This window comes from Halyomorpha halys, unplaced genomic scaffold (assembly GCF_000696795.3).
Source record: "Halyomorpha halys isolate HHAL.00 unplaced genomic scaffold, Hhal_1.1 Scaffold94.1, whole genome shotgun sequence".
Lineage (NCBI taxonomy): Eukaryota > Metazoa > Arthropoda > Insecta > Hemiptera > Pentatomidae > Halyomorpha > Halyomorpha halys.
In genome coordinates, this window is record NW_027114465.1 from 2,274,833 (window position 1) to 2,293,834 (window position 19,002).

The 19,002-nt window shown below is 27.7% G+C and overlaps 1 protein-coding gene across 7 annotated transcripts in view; it reads left to right on the top strand.

Annotated features, from left to right (window-relative positions):
• mnb (minibrain) overlaps positions 1-19,002 on the top strand; it is a 157,725-nt gene that overhangs the window by 123,049 nt on the left and 15,674 nt on the right. For all 7 annotated transcript variants that reach the window (XM_067051652.1, XM_014415195.3, XM_014415197.2 and 4 more), the window contains 3 exons: positions 16,323-16,511; positions 16,659-16,806; positions 17,565-17,851. In XM_067051652.1, coding sequence (XP_066907753.1) covers positions 16,323-16,511; positions 16,659-16,806; positions 17,565-17,851 — 624 coding nt within the window. The remainder of the gene's footprint in view (positions 1-16,322; positions 16,512-16,658; positions 16,807-17,564; positions 17,852-19,002) is intronic.

The window sequence follows — 19,002 nt, forward strand, 5'->3', positions numbered from 1 at the left end:
TTATAAACAAAAAATATGTTAGCTTATATTCATGATTTGATTATAAAAGGGATTTAAGATATTTCTCTCTAAATAGACAAATGTCCATCATATAACTTAGGGCAAGAGAAGAAAAATATTTGTTTTAAATTTTTGGTCTAGTTTCAAAAACATTTTAATTTTGTTAATTCAAACGTAATAGTTAAAATAGCTTAAAATCGTAAATTATATTTAAATAATTTTAATTTTTGTACTTTTTTTGGGGGGGGGGGAGGTCTAAAGACTTCCACTGAAGTCCTATGCAGGCTGGAAAATATAATTAATTATAAATTGATTTTAACTTATGTATTTGAAATGCAATGTAGTATTTTAAAAGAAAATGTTGATTGTGCATTATTTTTATTTTTTAAGAATAATATATAGGATAATGAGCAAATAGTACGTTTTATGTATTTTATTGGTTGCAGTACCTTACAATAACATTAGGTAATAAAACATCAAATTCTAATATAAAAAAAATTACAATTGCACAAATAGATTCTAAGTTATCTCATAAAAATCATTGTCAGTTATTTTAATTTTTTTATATAACATTGATTTATCGTTAAACGCTTTTAATAAATTATTCAATATGCATTAAGAATGTATAAATGAGAGGTCATTAATGAGAAATAATTGTCGGGCGTTATTATTAGATATCCAAAGTGAGTTACTTGCGTTACCTTCAACCAACGCATGGTTAAATTTATCTCTTCTATTTTATGCATAAATTTATTACATATACATTTATTTTGGATAAGTATATTATAATATAATATAAATATTTATATTTTACCTCACGTTTCCCATGGAGAGGTATATTTCAATTAGAAGCAACGTTACTCTTGTATTGTTAAATTATGTTAAAAACAAATTCATATTTTCATGGTATTTTTATTTGATTGCTTAGTATTAGGTAATTAAATTTTTATTCTTTATTTTATGCATAACTTAGTATATTTATTCTTTATTTTAATAATAACTAAATGTAATCAAATATTTTCCTTTTAGTGAAATATAAGGAATGTATGTATATACCTTTATTGTCGTTTTAGAATAATAAATATATACAAATACATGATATTAAAATAGAAATATTTATGTTGTACGATACATAAATACCTATATTATTTGATTTTTTTTATGAGTTTGATTTATCATTCGAGGATAAAAGCTATGATGAAATTGAGATTATTTTTTTTTAAATATTTGTTATATAGGGGAATTTGTTGATCAAATGAAATAGAGGTTGTGAAATAGAAGGGAAAGAAAAAAAAAAGAATAAATCGAAAAACTTGTAGTTAGTTTGTAGACTGGTATTAATTGTAAAAGAAAACTGTGGGGAAAAAAAAAAAATGTTATCTTTCTATTATATTATATCATGTAAAAATATGTAACTTGATATGAATTAAAATATTTGTATTTAATGTGTAGATTGGAACTGATTGTAAAAGGAAACTATTAGGGAAAAAACTGTTTTCTTTCTTTTTTATTGTATCATGTAAATATTTGTCCAGTCGCGGATTGTACCAACCCGAAGTATTTGGGCAGCATGAATGGAGAAAGTATTTTTTTCTCTCTCCCTTGCACAAATCGCGAACTCCCCTGTAAATTTGGACTAAATCAGACTAGTCGTTTTCGAAATAAGCCAAGGAAAATAGGTTTACGCATGCGTAAAAAAAATAGAGAACGCCATTAAATCTAAATTGGACCAATTCCCACAATTTCTGAAAATTTCATCAAAATTGGGTTAATCGTTCAATTTTTTTTTTTTTTTTTACATTTTTTATATATAAATACAGATCTTCGCATCTTCGAGTAGTTAGAAAGAAAAAATAAATAAATAAATAAAGTGATGCCTTAAATAGCAACTTCCTCAACAACCTTGTACGTATAAAAGGGAAGGTATGTAATCAGTCTCAAATCTCACTCCCAAATATCTCTTTTTATTTACAGGTTCTTCAGTCTTACTATGTTAACAGATAAAATGTAGGTAAGGCAGAAAAAAAAAATATATGAGACATCCGTCTGATGTAAAGTGGATTTAGTCCACAAGTTGCCCTAAATCTGTTGTATATAGGTGTGTGGTCTCGAAGTGGAATTTGTTTTCGATTGAATACTGTCTGCCTTCTCAATACAATCAGCATGGGGACCTATCTCTCACCGCTTACATCTCGTAAACAACACCTTATTTGTATATACAAAAGCAAACACACTCCTGCCTCGAGATTTATACTGAACGTGTGCCCCCTCTCCTCCACAACTCTTATCAAAAACACCAGTTATTTACGTGCTTTGACTTTGCCGGCAACCGGTTTTACGGTATTTTCTTTACCTCTTGTAAGGACGACGTTGTTTATCATTTCTCGGCTTAAAGTTATCCCCGCCGGTTATCAATTTCAATAATCAATCGTGCACATTTCTCTGAATTGATATGATAATTATAATAATATAATGGATATATAAAAAATAATCAAATGTTTTTATTTTTTTTCCTAATCCTTATTCCAATATTTAAAACGGAATTTATTAATTATTAATTAATTCAAGATTTATAGTGATAACTTAAGACCCGGATTTCAGTGCATTAATAAGCCCAAAATGTGTAAAATTATAAATAAAATCACCAAATTCTTCAAAAATTAACTTTATTGTGCAATTTTTTATGTTAATATCTATGTGCGAAGCTTATCTAACCTTGTTTCAATCAAAATTAGCTCGCTAAATACTTACCACATTTGTGAAATTATACACAAAAATTAAACTACTTGAATTAATAACCTTGAGTATTTGAAGGCTTATTGTATTTAATAATTTTTGATTCCTGTAATGAAGACTGGAAAATTAAATTTTAAACTTCTGAAAACCACAATTTTAAAAAGTTAGCACTCATTTACAGTTATTTTATTATTTATTTTTAATTTATAAAATATGTTAATTATCAGTCTTTTATCGACAGTTTATTTTTATTTTTTAAATATTTTCTATGTTACCTTAAGAAATGTTTCATGGTTAAATTTTATTATTTTATTATCTTCCTATAATTGAAATTTACAGTTGTTATTTTTAGTACTTATGTGTAATATAATACCTATGTACATTAAAATTTTTCCCCTTTTATTTTATTTATTAGGCCTGACCTCAGCATGTCTCTTGACTATAACAGGCGTACATTAAACAAAAAAGTGAACCCAGAACAGTGTATGTAAAATATTAAATTCTAGTAAACTTTAAACATTGACTCAGTTATTCCGATTCCTGAAATTATTTTAATTTAATATTATCAATTTTATTTTTTTTTCATCGCCTATAACGAAAATGGAAGCTCTACTTATTTAATTTTATTAAATTACTGTAATTTTATTAGTTAGCGTCAACATTCTGATATCTTAAAGCAGAGAAATTTAGATCTTTTTCTATTTCGCTAACATCGTGGCAATTAAGATGCTGGACTGGTAGTAGTGATCGAGATATGAATCATTTAGGTCTTATCATGAACCTCTTTACTATATATGAATTGTAAGTTTTCCGACATTATTTTTCGATTTTTTCATGAATCATTGGTAAATATTTAAATTTTAAAAAAATTTAAATACTAAAAAATAAAATATCATCATCATCATCATCATCATATGATGCATATACAACTCTTGTAGAGTCAAGGCTTCGTTCGCCAGTGCTCTCTAATGGTTGCCGCTGCCCTCCAATTGCAGATTCCCATGATAGACATGGCATCCTCTGCCACTATAAAATAAAAATAAAATATAGTGCAGAAAATCCTCAAAATGTCAAATTTCGTTCAGTAACCCAAAACAAGTCGCAATATAATCTTTTTTTTTTCAAATTTCTGTCAAGGTTTGGTTGAATTTGAATTTAAAGAAACAAAATATGCAATTTCACGAATATCCTATCTTTAGTAATAACATTTGAAGAAATGTTAATGTTGTTATCTAGCAGACTGTCGTTTAGAATTTTTTTTAAAATGATCGGTAAATATTATAATGAAATGAAAAGTAGTTAAATATTGTAATAAAGTGAAAAAAAATTTATAATGAAATTTAGATTAGTTTACTATTCTGGGACTAGGTCCCTTAATTCAATTATAAGATAATTTTAATTTTACAATAACATATATTGACCAAAAACAATGTCGCCGCACTTAATTAAAAGTTACATTATAATTGTATACAAATAATTTTTGATACAAAGGAAAAAAAATACAAAACGGACTAAATATATTAAAAACAAAGCAAAAAGATAGTTACAAATTATCTATAATGATATATTGGATTAGATTGGTGAAGTAAAAGGTAGTTAAATAGAAGGGTTTTAAACGAGGAAAGGGTTGGTACATGACGTGTGAGGGAATGGAGTTCTAGTGATAGGAATTATTACACCACTAATTAGTGACTAATCATTTGAATTTTGATATAGTCTTAATAAATATTATTTCTAAGCTAATTAGACTTTGGTTTAGTTTTATTGCTACTATCTTACTGAACCTAACCATACTTAAACTATTCTTAGTTGACTTAACGTTTTTTATATAGTTTTTCAATTTTAAAATTAATTTGTTATCTCTTTTTTAATACTACAATTTTTTTTTTTCATTTAGCCATCTCTAGATGAAGGAATTTATATTAGGAGCTCGTTTACTTGAAGAGGAGGGTAATCGAGAAAAAAAAGTTGTGTAACTGAGGTTCATATCGGGGGTGGCTCCTTTTTAAGAGAAGTTTTGAGGAAATGATTAAAGAACGCCTTTCTTTTCTTTTCCTTTTTTTTTTTTTAATGTCAGTGATCGGAAAAGCCATTCAGTGTCACTGTTAATTAAACATTTTTTTTTCATCTTCTAGAATATCTTTTCCTCTTCGGAAATTTATCAAAACCCATAGTTTATAGAATGCTGTAAAGTTTTTAATATTTTAAGTTTTTGTTTGAGTTTTTAGTTAAATTTTCCTAGATTAAACTGTATTTTTAATATGTATGGATTAAAAATATTTATCTATCGTTAAACAACTTACGGCATTTATTTTATAAAAGAATGAAATTTCCTGAATCTTAGCCTTAAATTATTGCTTGTTTATTTAGCACTGTTGCTAAAGTCTATGTGTTTTTTTTTGTAAATTACTCTAAAATTGTTTTTATTGAATAATAAAACACATATTTTCAATGAATAAATGCTCTAATTGGAGAACTATTAGTATCTTTGTCCGACAGGCTACACTAAAAAGAGCTCAATTACTTAATATTTGAGGTATTAATTAAATAAGTTTTATTACTTATGTTTTAGTTAAAATTCCACACAGACTTCAACAGATGAATGTTTATCCATTTTTAATTGTGTGTGTTTTTTTAACTGTTGTATAGAACTATCTTTTGTATGAAAGTTTTTTTAAAATAAATTTCAAATGAAGTAAAACCAAAAGCATCAATCGGCTTACTGATTTTTACAAATGAGTATGTTGATGATACATTAATAATCAAGCTCTAGAAAAGAAGTTCTGGCTCAATTTACGAGAACGAAAAGTGTGTAATTTTCGTTTATTGTAATATTCAGTCTTCGGGACAACTTAAATCCACTAAAAAACATGTATTATATTATATAATATACTATTATAACAGCAATAACTTAGAACTCCCCATAATGATAGTGGAGCCCCGTGATATGTGGAACGCTACAAACCTGCTAGACAGAACCTCAGCGGTAACGCTGGCCAGGCTTTCAGGGGCACTCCACCACCAATCAATATAATAAATGGTATTATTAGTAATAAAAACGGGGTAATTGCCATTAACGATGTTTTCATGATTTAATGATGAATGTAAGAGTACTTGGAATAAAAGAAAAAAGTCGAAAATATTCCATTTTAAATTTAAGCCATCCTGTTTAATGATACTTAACATTGTTATTGGAACTAATTTACTGTGTTTTACTTTCATCTCTCTACTTCATAAGTCAATATTTTTAAACGATAACATCAATTCAAGAGTTTTCTATCAAAACTCAATATATGATTATATCTTATTTACAGACAAAATAGGTAATTAGATTTAAGTTTAGGATTGCTCGTTAATGAATTAATAGTAGTTTTTACTGAAACTAGTGACCTGGCCAAATTGCCAGCAAAAAATATTCATAGATTAAAAATATATTATTGTAAATATTATAGATTAAAAAATGTATAGATATAAACAAAAAGTATAGATTATACTAGATGTGCATGTTTCATCTCGGCTTGTTTTTACTCAAGGACTGAAATTTCTTAACATTCGACCAGCCGTGTATATTTTTATAATGTTATGTAAGGTGAAAAAGCCTATTAATGTTTTTATTACATAAATATTCCTCCATATTCGGAATGTACAATTTTAAATATTTTCACCATCTTATAAAATAGACATATTTTTAATAAATAATAGTTGTTTTTTTTTACGTTTTCAGTTGTTTCATAGTCCTTTTAATTTTTATCTTTTTAATGATTTTATCACATAAATATTCTATCATATTCGGAATGTACAATTTTGAATTATTTTCACTTTCTTATAAAATAGACACATTTATTGAATATTGCTTTTTAATAAATAATATATTTTTTTTTACTTTTTCAGTTGTTACAAAGTCCTTTTAATTTTTATCCTTTTAATGTTTTTATTACAGAAATATTCCCTCATTTTCAAAATGTAATTTTTTAATTATTTTCACAATCTTAAAAAATAAACAAATTTTTTTAGGTTGCATATTGCTTTTAATACATAATAGTTTGTTTTTTTTACGTTTTCAGTTGTTATAACGTCCTTTTAATTTTTATCCTTTTAATGTTTTTATTACATAAATAAATTCCCTCATTTTCGAAATGTAATTTTTTAATTATTTTCACCATCTTAAAAAATAGACACATTTTTTTTTATTGCATATTGCTTTTTAATACATGACAGTTTTTTTTTTTTTTTTTTTTTTTTTTTTTACTTTTACTTTTTCAATTGTTACAAAGTCCTTTTAATTTGTATCTATAGTTGAATACTTCGTCTTAAATTATAATATAGCATAATGTACACGGCTTAAGTATTTTATTTACTATATCATACTGGTTGACTCATATTTCTAACTCAAGTTCTAAAGCCATCCCTCTACTATTGTTATTGTACTATTTCCCAGGAACTTCCTTTGTTTTTAAACTATATTATTAATTTAATTTTTAATCTATTGCTTTCTTGTTTCTAATTATTCTTGTCTAATTTATGTTTTTAAAAAAAAGAAAAGAAAAACATAAATAAAGAACTCAAGTTTCAATTTATTGATTGGCGTATGTTGGTTTATTGCTCGGACCTGCGTGAATATGAGACTTAGACAAAGAGGGAGAGGGAGAAGAGAGTGGATATTGGCGGCCCCCGGGGCTCGGTGTTTGAGTTGCCCGCCGGCTTTGATCGCGGTCTTGTACTTGTGTCTCTGACACTGCCGCTCATATAGCCCCCGGCTCATTGTCTCCTAGTCTATTTTTATTTTCATCTTTCCATATTGACATATTGGTTTTAATGTGCCCATGTCCTGCAAAACATTGAAAATAAACAAGATTTTTTTCGGAACCACTACAACCCGATATTCGATCCAATATTTAGTAAGGAAGCGTTGTTTCTTGGCAAACTGTTATATAATAGTACAAGAGCCTGGAAAAAAAAAAGGCAGTTATCTCATCCCAATTTTTGATTACTTTAATGAAAACTAGGTATAAGTACTAGCCAAAATTGATGAGTCTGTCAAGTATAGGTAGGGGTAACAAAAAATGGCGGCTGTTTCAAAACCTTAAAAAAACATTCATTTTTCATTCGGAGCTTATATCTTAAAAACTAATAGCACTAGAAAATGTAAAGGAATATCATTTAAAGAAGAGTAAATTTGCTGAAATATTAGCTCTAAAAGAGCTATTTACGTCCAATAGTTCTCGAGATATAGCAAAACTTCTTAAAAATCTACTGAACGATTAGTAGTTTGTTAATTTATTTTGAGAAATCTATATCTAAGGAACTATGTGAAGTAGAGATGTCTATTAGCACTCAAATTAAAGCTAGTTTAATGGACTATAAAAAAGTTTATGACCTTTACCTTCGTAGGAATAGTAGTTTTCATAATATTTGCTTAAATAAATTGATTTATAGTTGTTCGGACAATAGGTTTGATTTATGGAAAACTTCATTTCAGAAACCATTGGACGCCAGCGCTCAAATTAAAGCTAGTTAAATTTACTACAAAATAGTTAATTATGTTTATCTTTTTAGTAGTAGTTTTTATTATATTCATAAACTCATCAGTTTTGACTAGTTATCATACCTAGTTTTCAATTATCTAATCAAAAATCGGGGTGGATAACTGCCTTTTTTCTCCTCTTGGGCTATTTACGTCCAATAGTATTCGAGTTATAGCTTTTTAAAAAGCAACATTTAATAAAAAAATGTACTGAAAGATTAGTAGGTGCATTTATTTTAAAATATCTATATCTCAAAAACCATATCGACGTGCAAATGTCTATTAATACTTAAATTAAAGCTAGTTTAATGGACTATAAAGTAGTTCCTGACGTAGGAGTAGTAATTTCCATGATATTCGCTAAAATAAATTGATTTATAGTTATTCGGACAATGAGTTTGATTTATGAAAAAATATATCTCAGGAACCATTCGACGTACTGATATCTACGAGCACTCAAATTATAACTAGTTAAATTTGATTTAAAATAGTTTATAACATTTGGCAAAATAAATTCACTAAATGTCAATTTCTATTTGTTCGGATAAAATGTTTGATTTTTGAAAAATATATCTCTGGAACCATAAAACGTACATATGTCTGCCAGTACTCAAAATGAAGGTAATTTAAGTCACTATAAACTAGTTTATGGCACGTATTTGTGTAGGGGTAGTAGTTTTTATGATATTCGCATATGATTATAAATTTTGCACATGAAAATGTGTCCAAACAACTATAAATCAATTTATTTTAGCAAATTCAATGTAAACTATTACTACTACGAAGATAAAGATCATAAACTGCTTTATAGTTCATTAAACTAGCTTTAATTTCAGTGCTAATAGACATCAGTACGTCATATGGTTTTTGAGATATAGATCCAAATAATTCTCCTACTCCTAACTTTCAGTACATTTTTTTATTAAATATATCTTTTGAAAAGGTATATCTTGAATACTATTAAACGTAAATACCTCTATTAGGGCTCGTATTTTATCAAATATACTTTAAATGATGCTCTCATAGTTTTTAAGATATAAAGCTCTGGATGAAAAATTAATTTTTTTAAACGTTTTGAAACAGCCGCCATTTTTTATTCCCCCTACCTATACTGGCAGACTCATCAATTTCGACTAGTAATTATAATGAATGAGTGTGTATTTTACAACGGCATTGATGTTTTATATGTAATTTTCAATAATCTTTAATTACTTATTAAAAATATTACTATTTCATTTAAAACAATTTTAAATGCTAAACCATATATTTGTATTAGTTTATTCAATCAATTTCTTAGGCTTTAAGTATTGTGCTCTGTGTTTATACTCTTTAACAAGCATGGGTTGAATTCTATGGGCATCTTTTGTGTGCTACGTAGCCAGACCCCATGCAATATTAATTCCACGATAACCTAGTGCTCTTTGCTCGCCTCATGAGCATAGAATATAGAAATTGTGGTACAATAAATATTACAGTTTTTAATAAGTTTTAGATTAGTTTCGGAAAATGAATGGTTTCATGTCCCAGTTCTATGGAGCCACATTTTCTAATTCTATTAGGTTTAATTAATTATTAAGTTCGATTTAAAAAGGAGGTGAAATTCATAAACTTCTGCTAGTCAACTTAACGAAAATTTTCTCATTCACGTTGTTTTTTTAGTGTTCATCTATAGTGCTTACCTGAGTTTTTTGTTGTTGTAGCTATATCTAAAAGAGGTTTTAATTTTTTTTTAAATATTGTAATATTTAATAAAACAAAATCAACATACATTCGAGTTTACATCGTAATCCTCTTATGAAATACTATTATTAAAAATTAATATACGCCTCATGTAGATCGTTTTAATTTTTATTGAAAATGTTCATTTATAACAACTATTTTTAAAATTAAGTGAATAGGTTTTAGCTGTAGAATTTTTATTTATCCAAAAACTTTGGCTTCCGAAAAGTGGTTATATTAACTTTTTATATAAAACTTTGTGCTAACGGTATTTTATGACTAAACATTTCGGATAATGTTCCTTATTTACCTAAAATATGTAATATTTTATAAAAACTCAAATAAGTAAACTAAGAAATGTTCCGTTTTGTATGTTGTTTTGTATTTTGACTTTTTTGGTACATATACGATTGAAATAACCTTGATACAGTGATTGATAAGGTTGTAGTGGATAGTGTAAATTTAATAAAATAAAAATAATGGATAAAATAGGTTAATAGACTAAGATATATTTTAACAAAGGGATAATAGCCTGCAAATTTTTAATGATATTGTTAGCTGTAATATTGTAATTTGGGAATTGCCGAAACGTAGAAGTTATAAGAAAATAAACATGTTGAGACAATATGGATATTTTAGTTGGTAAACAAACCTGTCTCATACAAGAATTTAAATTATTTATAAATAGCGCTTTAGTTTAAAATAGTAAATTTACTCATCGATATAACAGCTCTTAGCTTTGAGAAACAGAGCTTCAAAGTTACAATATCCCCATTTGAAGTTCTCTGTAGATAGAACTTAATGTTTTATCTCGTGACACTGAAATTTATCAGAAGCTTAATTGCTGAGTGGTGAGTGGTTTCTAAGAAAAAACGTAATACTACTCATTTTGTCAGTTACACCTTGCCAATCCAAGGAGACGATGTGTTGATAGATAGATCCAATCTATTGCACTTGTAGAACTATTTTTTCTAATTATATGAAGTTTAATTAATTACTTATTTAATTATTTGGGACTTGATTTATGAATAAAAAGGAGGTCCAGTTTTAATATTTTCTTAAAATCCGTCTAATCAATCGCTCTTAAATTATTATTGTTTTTTTTTTTTTAATATTGACTTTTCTTACTTATCCTGAGTTTAGTCGAGTTCCAAGGGCACAATTAGACTAGCTATTATGTATTTAGCCTTTTTTAAATTTAAGATGCATATATGGTATAACTAAATACATATAGCTTTAACATCCATTGCTCTTGAGTGTGGCGGATTGGTGTCATTTCATTGAACCGTTAAATAAAAAAAGAAAAAAAACTTTGAGCGCCGATTCTGACTCGAGTTTGGTACGGTCTCAACTGGAATAGTTTTGTCACAAAGTGGTCTCGACACGATTAAAAACTGAAAATCCCATATTTTATTCGAATCTATAAACTTTTTTTAATTATAATTATATTATTTCTTGTTATGGGTTTGTTATTGCCGCTACCCCTAAGAGACGAAGACGATGGGCAGTGGGGTTGAGACAGAGGACCAGACGCTGGGCTGGGTGGGGGCTGGAGGTTTGGGTGCGTATCGACCCGGCGAGACACCCCCTCCTCCGCATAGCAACCCCTTTTCTCTATTTCCTCTCTTCTAGTCTAGATTACTAGTCTACTGTCTCTGTTCCTATTAGTAGCTTCATTTACTCTCTTCTCTGTCTCGTACTCTATTTGTCGTTATTATATTTCAAATATTTAAGTATTTAACTGATCTTGCAAAACCAGAGCATTCACAACCAGAGAGGAATATTGGGAGGCTTCTTACTTTTATTGTTTCATTTGTAGACCGACAATATCCCATTGAAGGGGATGTGGAAGGCATAAAAAATATGATTTTTATTTTTTTTTGGTACAGAATAATACATAAAGTATGTATGGAGTTTCGGATTACATATATTTAGCAGGGTAATTTGAATAAAAATTATTCCTATTTTAGCGAAACATAACCGTTTTTATAAAATTACTTTAGCTTTATATTTATTTAATTTGATATACTTTTAGTAATTTAATATTAGTGATACAACAGTATAAGTTGTTGATAATTTTTATGAAGCTTGATAATTTTAGTTTTCTACTTTTTATATTGTTAGTGCCGATTTTCAGGCAATTTATACTATTATTAGTCAATTATTTGCGATAATTATGATTTAACTTAAGAAAAAATGTAATGTTTTTAATAATAAAATATTTATTAATGTTCATTTCGTAATACATAATTAGGGCTCTTGAGGTCGAACTGACAAATATTAACTTTTTTTCTGCTAAAAAGAAAACAGTTCACGACATTATAACGAAGTTATATGAACATATGCTTGCAATCGGGAGAGTTCGGGCGGTCTCGGTTTTCCGATTCGAGCCTGTCTCTATTTTTCATTTTTTCTCCTTCATTTATTAATATTTTATATTTATATATTTTTTATTATTGCTAACAATATGATATGTCGTTATTTAAGCTCTGCCAGGCTATCTCAATGGGGATGAGACCTTTATGTTATTAAAAATGACTTAATTTACATTGGCATGGCCAGTTTAATCAAAATCGTTGGTATTTTTCGATAAAGTAATAAAATAAAAAATCAATTAAGTTGAACTTCCCTTTCGCATGGATTTCCATTTAAAATTCAAATTCGAAATTTTTCACAATCGAAATGATTATTATATATTTCATTTATAGGTAAGTAGAAGTAATAATATTTGATATAATTATTCCCATTCCCACATTTTTTTGAAAAGGAACGAGATTTTCAGATTTGTGTACCTGTCAATACAGGAAATTATTATAACAATATTTTAGATTTCGAATTATTTATTATCTGAAATTTTATTTTAATTTTCGTTTTTATTTATTTATTATTATTATGAAATTGGATTTTGTGTTAAAAAAAAAACGAATGCTTAACATTTTTTTAAATTTATTTTCTTAGGTATTTTTCTTTTACCGACAGTTTATAGTTTTGGCAAATTAGGAACCTTTTCTCAGAAAGCTATCGCAATTCGTTGACACTTTTACACTGTACTCAAACCATTTTAACACATAAGTTTGTTTTATTTATTCAAAAGTAATTAATTATATTTATATTCTTAAGTAAAAATTAAATATTTTAAACACGTCTTGGTTAAGTAAATTTTACTGCAGGCCTTTTAGATTTAGTTTCTAATTTAAACAAATATAGGATAAATCAATATTATTTTTAAAGTGATTGATCATGCTGATTTAAAGGAAATGTTTTTTATTTTAATATTTATATTTTAATTGTATAGGGTATGATTAAAAATAAACCACGCCTCATATTCAGAAACATCAGTCTCGTAACATTGTACAAACTATATACCAGGATTGATTAGGTAGTTTCTTTGTTAATAAACTTGCGCTTTGTGATAAAAACATAAGAAAAATAAGTAATATAAAATGTCTTGTATTCTCCCGTCTACGTTTCGACATACCCCCGATCGATTCAACGTTAATTGAGAAAGTTAGAAGTAAAGGAAGTACCAGTGACAGTTTTACTAATTACATTTTTTTCCTATCCGGACCTGAACAAAATTTACGCTTCAGCGTTGACAAAATTATGAAATTATCAATAATCATTGTTAATTATTATATATAATTTATATGATCCACGTAACAGCCCTATCTTAAATGGATTTTTTCGTCTGATATGTTAGTTCGATATTTTCTTTTCCTTGTTGCGGCCTTTTGTCGCTTTACAGTTGCAAAATCTTTGTTTTGATTAATTTTATTTTATTATGATAAATTTAGTGTCACTTTCGCTCTATATTTCATTGTTGTATTTTCTCGTAGAAATTTATCATTAGATTATTGTTGTTTTCATTAATATACTGTTTTCTTTTTTAAATTTCTAAGAAAAAATATATGCATATGTATTTTGTTTGCCAGAAGATTAAATGAAATGGTTCAATTAGGTATGTGTAATGTAAAATTTATAAAGCTGTATTAACTTATTCTGATTTTGCGCCTTCAATTATTACATATACTATACCTCACTTTGCTTGAGCACTTTTTCCCATAATAACGTACGAGATATTTTTGTCTTCATGAAATAATATTAATATGCGGGCTAGGCCCTTCCAGGACATTCCGTCTTCAGCATATAAAGGTTTAATCGTAAAAAAAAAAACTTTTTTTAGTGTACCCTAATCATCTGTTACTTTATAATGTCGTTTTACATATTTTTGTCTTCAACATTTAGATCCAAGTACCATAACACATAGTATATTTCACTAGAGCTAGATATGAATATACGATATGACATAAGGAACTGCAGATAATATAGTTGATTATTGAGTTATCACATGATCTGGTAAAGTGGAACATGTGATATAGAAGTAGTTAGGGGAAATAAACAAACAAAAAAATTACCAACACGAACAATCCACAATTACACAGCACATATAAACTACTTAAAAAACTATGCCTAAGAGAAGAAAAATTATGTACAGAGAAAAGATGGTATTCCTACTAAACTATATTTAATTATGATAATTAAAACTATCTAATGAATACTACGTTTTGAGGTAGGAGCTTAAATGCTTCAAGTCCTAACTGTACTGTAATAGTATGATTTTCAAAAATACATTTCGAATCCTAGAATGTAAAGGACAACATAAAGACATTAATATCTCTGCCGGACAGCATCGAACAAAAATGTTAGTTTATACTGGACTTTTATCGTGTGCTTAAAAATATCAGGACTAAGTAAAAAGATTACCGTCCTACTGAGGGATTTCTCAACATTAGCAGGTTATACATCCGCCAGTTTTGATTTGTCAAAAATACAATACAAGAATACGGAAGAATCTCGAATTCGTAAATTTGTAATTTCTCTATTTCTGTTCGTGGTTAACAAAAGAAATATCATGAGTTGAACCTTGCTAAGTTCTGTACAATGTATGCAGTTACTATAATTGAAAAAAAAAAAACATATGTTTAAAACAAATTTATGTTTTGGTCTTTGTTGGCCATCTTAAAACGTTACCTAATATACTCCTCAATTACACAGAAAGATGAAATTAAAGAATTAGAAATTCGCTTGATTTTTCGTGATCTAACCATCGCGAATGCTTAGGGATGGGATTATTGTACTGTAGAAATAGATTTCGAACTCGTTCGTTGTTAGTAAAATTTTATGTTTGACTTGAAAACAATGTTTATAGCATACATATATTAATTTTATCATTTTATATTACCAAATAAAATTTAAGATGGGACCCATCTCAACTCAACATTTATTTATGGCAATAAATGCGAACCATTAATCCAATCTATATATACATATAAAAAAGAATCAGAGAGGGAGAATTTATGATCAAATAAAAATAAAATCACTTTAACCAGACCATACCTTTACTGTTCAAAATTTGATGAAATTTTCTGTTGGCAATGAAAATTTCTCGACGGAGCTCCTTGCAGTTATATCCCCATCCTTTAAGATGAAATTACAGGGTAATCCTATCTTTTATTTATTATTTCTTTTAATAGTTCTCATTTCAACAACCGTGACATAAAAAAAAAAAAAAATCAGTTTTGTAATTGATAAGGCAATTTATAATGTTGAAATTTATATTCTTGAGAAGTTTTGTTTTACCGTTTTCTCTAACCATGGAATGAGAACAAAATGTTGAATTTAAAGAAAATGCATTACGAAATTCGTTATTTTGTATCAATCTAAAGAAGGTTTGTTCTGTGCACTTCCAGCTTTCCTTGGATATATTTTCAACCAGATATAACAGGACTTCGATTTACTTACTAATGATATGATAAAAAATAATGATAAATTAAATTCATCTCAAACTTTCGATAAATGGTGAATCTATTTAATGTGCACATAAGGTAACATAGGAAATAGTAGTAATGTAGGAAAAAATATATATATAATACACACACACTTATACACAGCATAAAGCTTGTCACAGTGGAAACTTTAGCAAGTGAGATGTAAAATATTTGTTCAAAGCTTCCACGCTCTCCAATTTTTTTCTTCCTTATTTAATTTGTGATCTAATACATAAAAGCTTCTATGTAAGTCTAACTAATACACTAAAGCTAATGATAGTAATGTAACGTATGTTTTTGAAACTGGTTTTTAGATTTTTTGAAAAATGAAAATATATATAGTTTTCTTGATGTGGATTAGATCCTACATTGCTATTATTATTTACCGTATTGAAGAAAAAAAAAAGAGTGTTTGTATTTAGTTGGCCATCAAGCTTCTTTTTTTTTTTTTTTTAATTTAATATATTGACTAAAAAAAAAATCTTTAATTGTAATTATGAAATTTTTTTTTATAGGTCTACTATGCCAAAAAGAAAAGGCGAGCCCAGGGTACACAAGGAGAAGACAGCTCTCACAAAAAAGAACGGAAACTATACAACGATGGTTTCGATGATGAAAACCATGATTATATCATCAAGAACGGTGAAAAGTTTTTAGATAGATATGAAATTGATTCATTAATCGGAAAGGGGTCATTTGGTCAGGTAATTAATTATTTATGTGTGTTAATTTAATAAAAAAATATGTTTTATTCCTTTCATATTTATGTAATCTATTATTTATTCATATTTTAAATGAACAATTTTGTGATTGCATGTTAAAAACTCTTAATAATCATGCAAACTTTTTAGGTTGTGAAAGCATTTGACCATGAAGAATTATGCCATGTCGCAATCAAGATAATTAAAAATAAGAAGCCTTTCCTTAACCAGGCTCAAATTGAAGTTATGTTGTTAGACATGATGAATAAAGCAGATGCAGATAACAAATATTATATTGGTATGTTATTTGTTTTTATGATTTAATCTTAAATGTGATCTTGTACTACATTAATTTTGATTATTCTCTTGTTTTAATAACTCTGATTAACTCTGCATTTTATTTATCCCGTCTGTACCTAAACAGTAAATTAATATAATTTCCTAGAGGATAATCACAGTATTTCAAACTCAACAAATTAAATTTACAACTACATAATTATATGAAATGCCTTTTCATTTACCGTCGTAAAACAATTTAAAAAAATCCCTATGATCTTTGGCTTAATGTGATTTGCACTGAACTTGCGAACCTCCTTTCAAAGAAATTAACGAGTTCAGGAGTGTGTGATCATGAGTCTTTTCCCAATAAAAATGTAATGCTCCTGTCTTGCTAACTCTTAAAGAAACTTTGAATGTCATTGGCTTTTATAGGATTCATTAAGCCTTGTTTAATGTCAAATTGCAAGTTTAATTTAACCTAGCCAATATTTTCTTTAAAAATGAGGGCACTTAATTTTTCAACATAATAATAAAACTACTTCAAATATTGGATAAAAAAAATTAAAATAATTGTTTTTTTCGATTACAATCCATATTTCAAATATATCATTTTGTTTTCAAACAGGGTCAATTTGCATGCTAACAAACCGTTCATACCCGAAGTGTTTGATATTTGTTTCTGGAACTCTAAATGTTTATTTTAATTAATTATATTTTATTCATTCATTCCTCAAGATAAAATTACTTATGATTGTAACCATTTGATTTGCATTACAGTGAGATTAAAAAGGAACTTCATGTGGAGGAACCATCTGTGCCTTGTGTTTGAGCTGTTGTCCTATAATCTTTTCGACCTTCTACGAAACACAAATTTCCGTGGAGTATCCCTCAATCTCACCCGGAAGTTTGCTCAACAACTGTGCACAGCCCTATTGTTCCTTTCGACCCCTGAGCTGAACATTATCCACTGTGATCTCAAGCCTGAAAATATCCTTCTTTGTAATCCGAAAAGGTCTGCAATTAAAATTGTCGATTTTGGGTCTTCATGTCAACTTGGTCAAAGGGTAAGAAAATTATTGTTTTTATTTAGTGAATTATCTGTTTATTACTAGAGATTTAAAAAAAGTATAATTATTAGAAAAAAAGGATTTTTATTTTATTTAATTTATTAATTTTATATTATATCCGTTCAGTTTTTAATGGTATCAATCAAAAGAAAATAGCATCCAGTATACTAAAACATGTGAGAAATTCATAGATTCGATGCTAACGCAGTATCGAGTTTTCCTTTCCCATTAGTAGGATATGTTAAATATTTGATTATGCCAGCATTATTAATGGTTCCAAAATGAATTATTTTATTACTATTTTGCTCACTTGGAAGTAATTTAAATTATATGGTTATATAATTATTATTTTCTCTAAAAGAGATAAAACTTCTTCAGATTGGCTGCTTATGGATACAAATTTTTGTGTTAAAATTGATTAGTCTAAGCAACATTGACCCAGAAATGTTATCATTTGCTAACCTGAATGTGTCCTGGCAGCTCAACATTAGTAGTTGTGAATGATTTATAAACCAATGGAGGAAATATCCACTCATGGCTTTGTTCAGTTTAAGAGTCTGAGGTTTTAGCGATTACTATTTGCTCTTGATCTTTTATTATTGTGGAGGGAACTAATTATGTATAGTTATAGATCGGAAAAAAAATGTTGCTACTCATTATGTTTTACAGTTATACTTGCTTTATTATCGTTGAAACATCAAACTTATGTTGCAACATGTTAGTATGCAACTTTAGGGCAACTCTTAGTCTGGCAATGGATGCAGCCTTTTGCAACCTTTTCTTTCTGCTTAAGGTGTTTTCTCAGATTGTATTCTATCAGGAACATCTCGAATGTCTTTATATTTTGTTTTCATGTGTCAAACAACAAGGAAAGGATGGGAAATCATTCAAAGAAAAGTTGCCACATCTAGAAAAAGAAAAAATTATAATTGTCACAATCTCATGAATAAAATATTGTTCATATGCTCATATGATCTTTAGCTTACATTTTGAATTTACTATTCCGTGTGGAATGATTATAAATGAATAAGAAACATTACGAAAGAATAAAGTGAAAATAATTATATGTTTGATCGCTGCCATCTATGAAATCAAAATGCATCAATTCAAAGTCTGGCCAGCACATTAAGGACTGAGAATCCAATTTT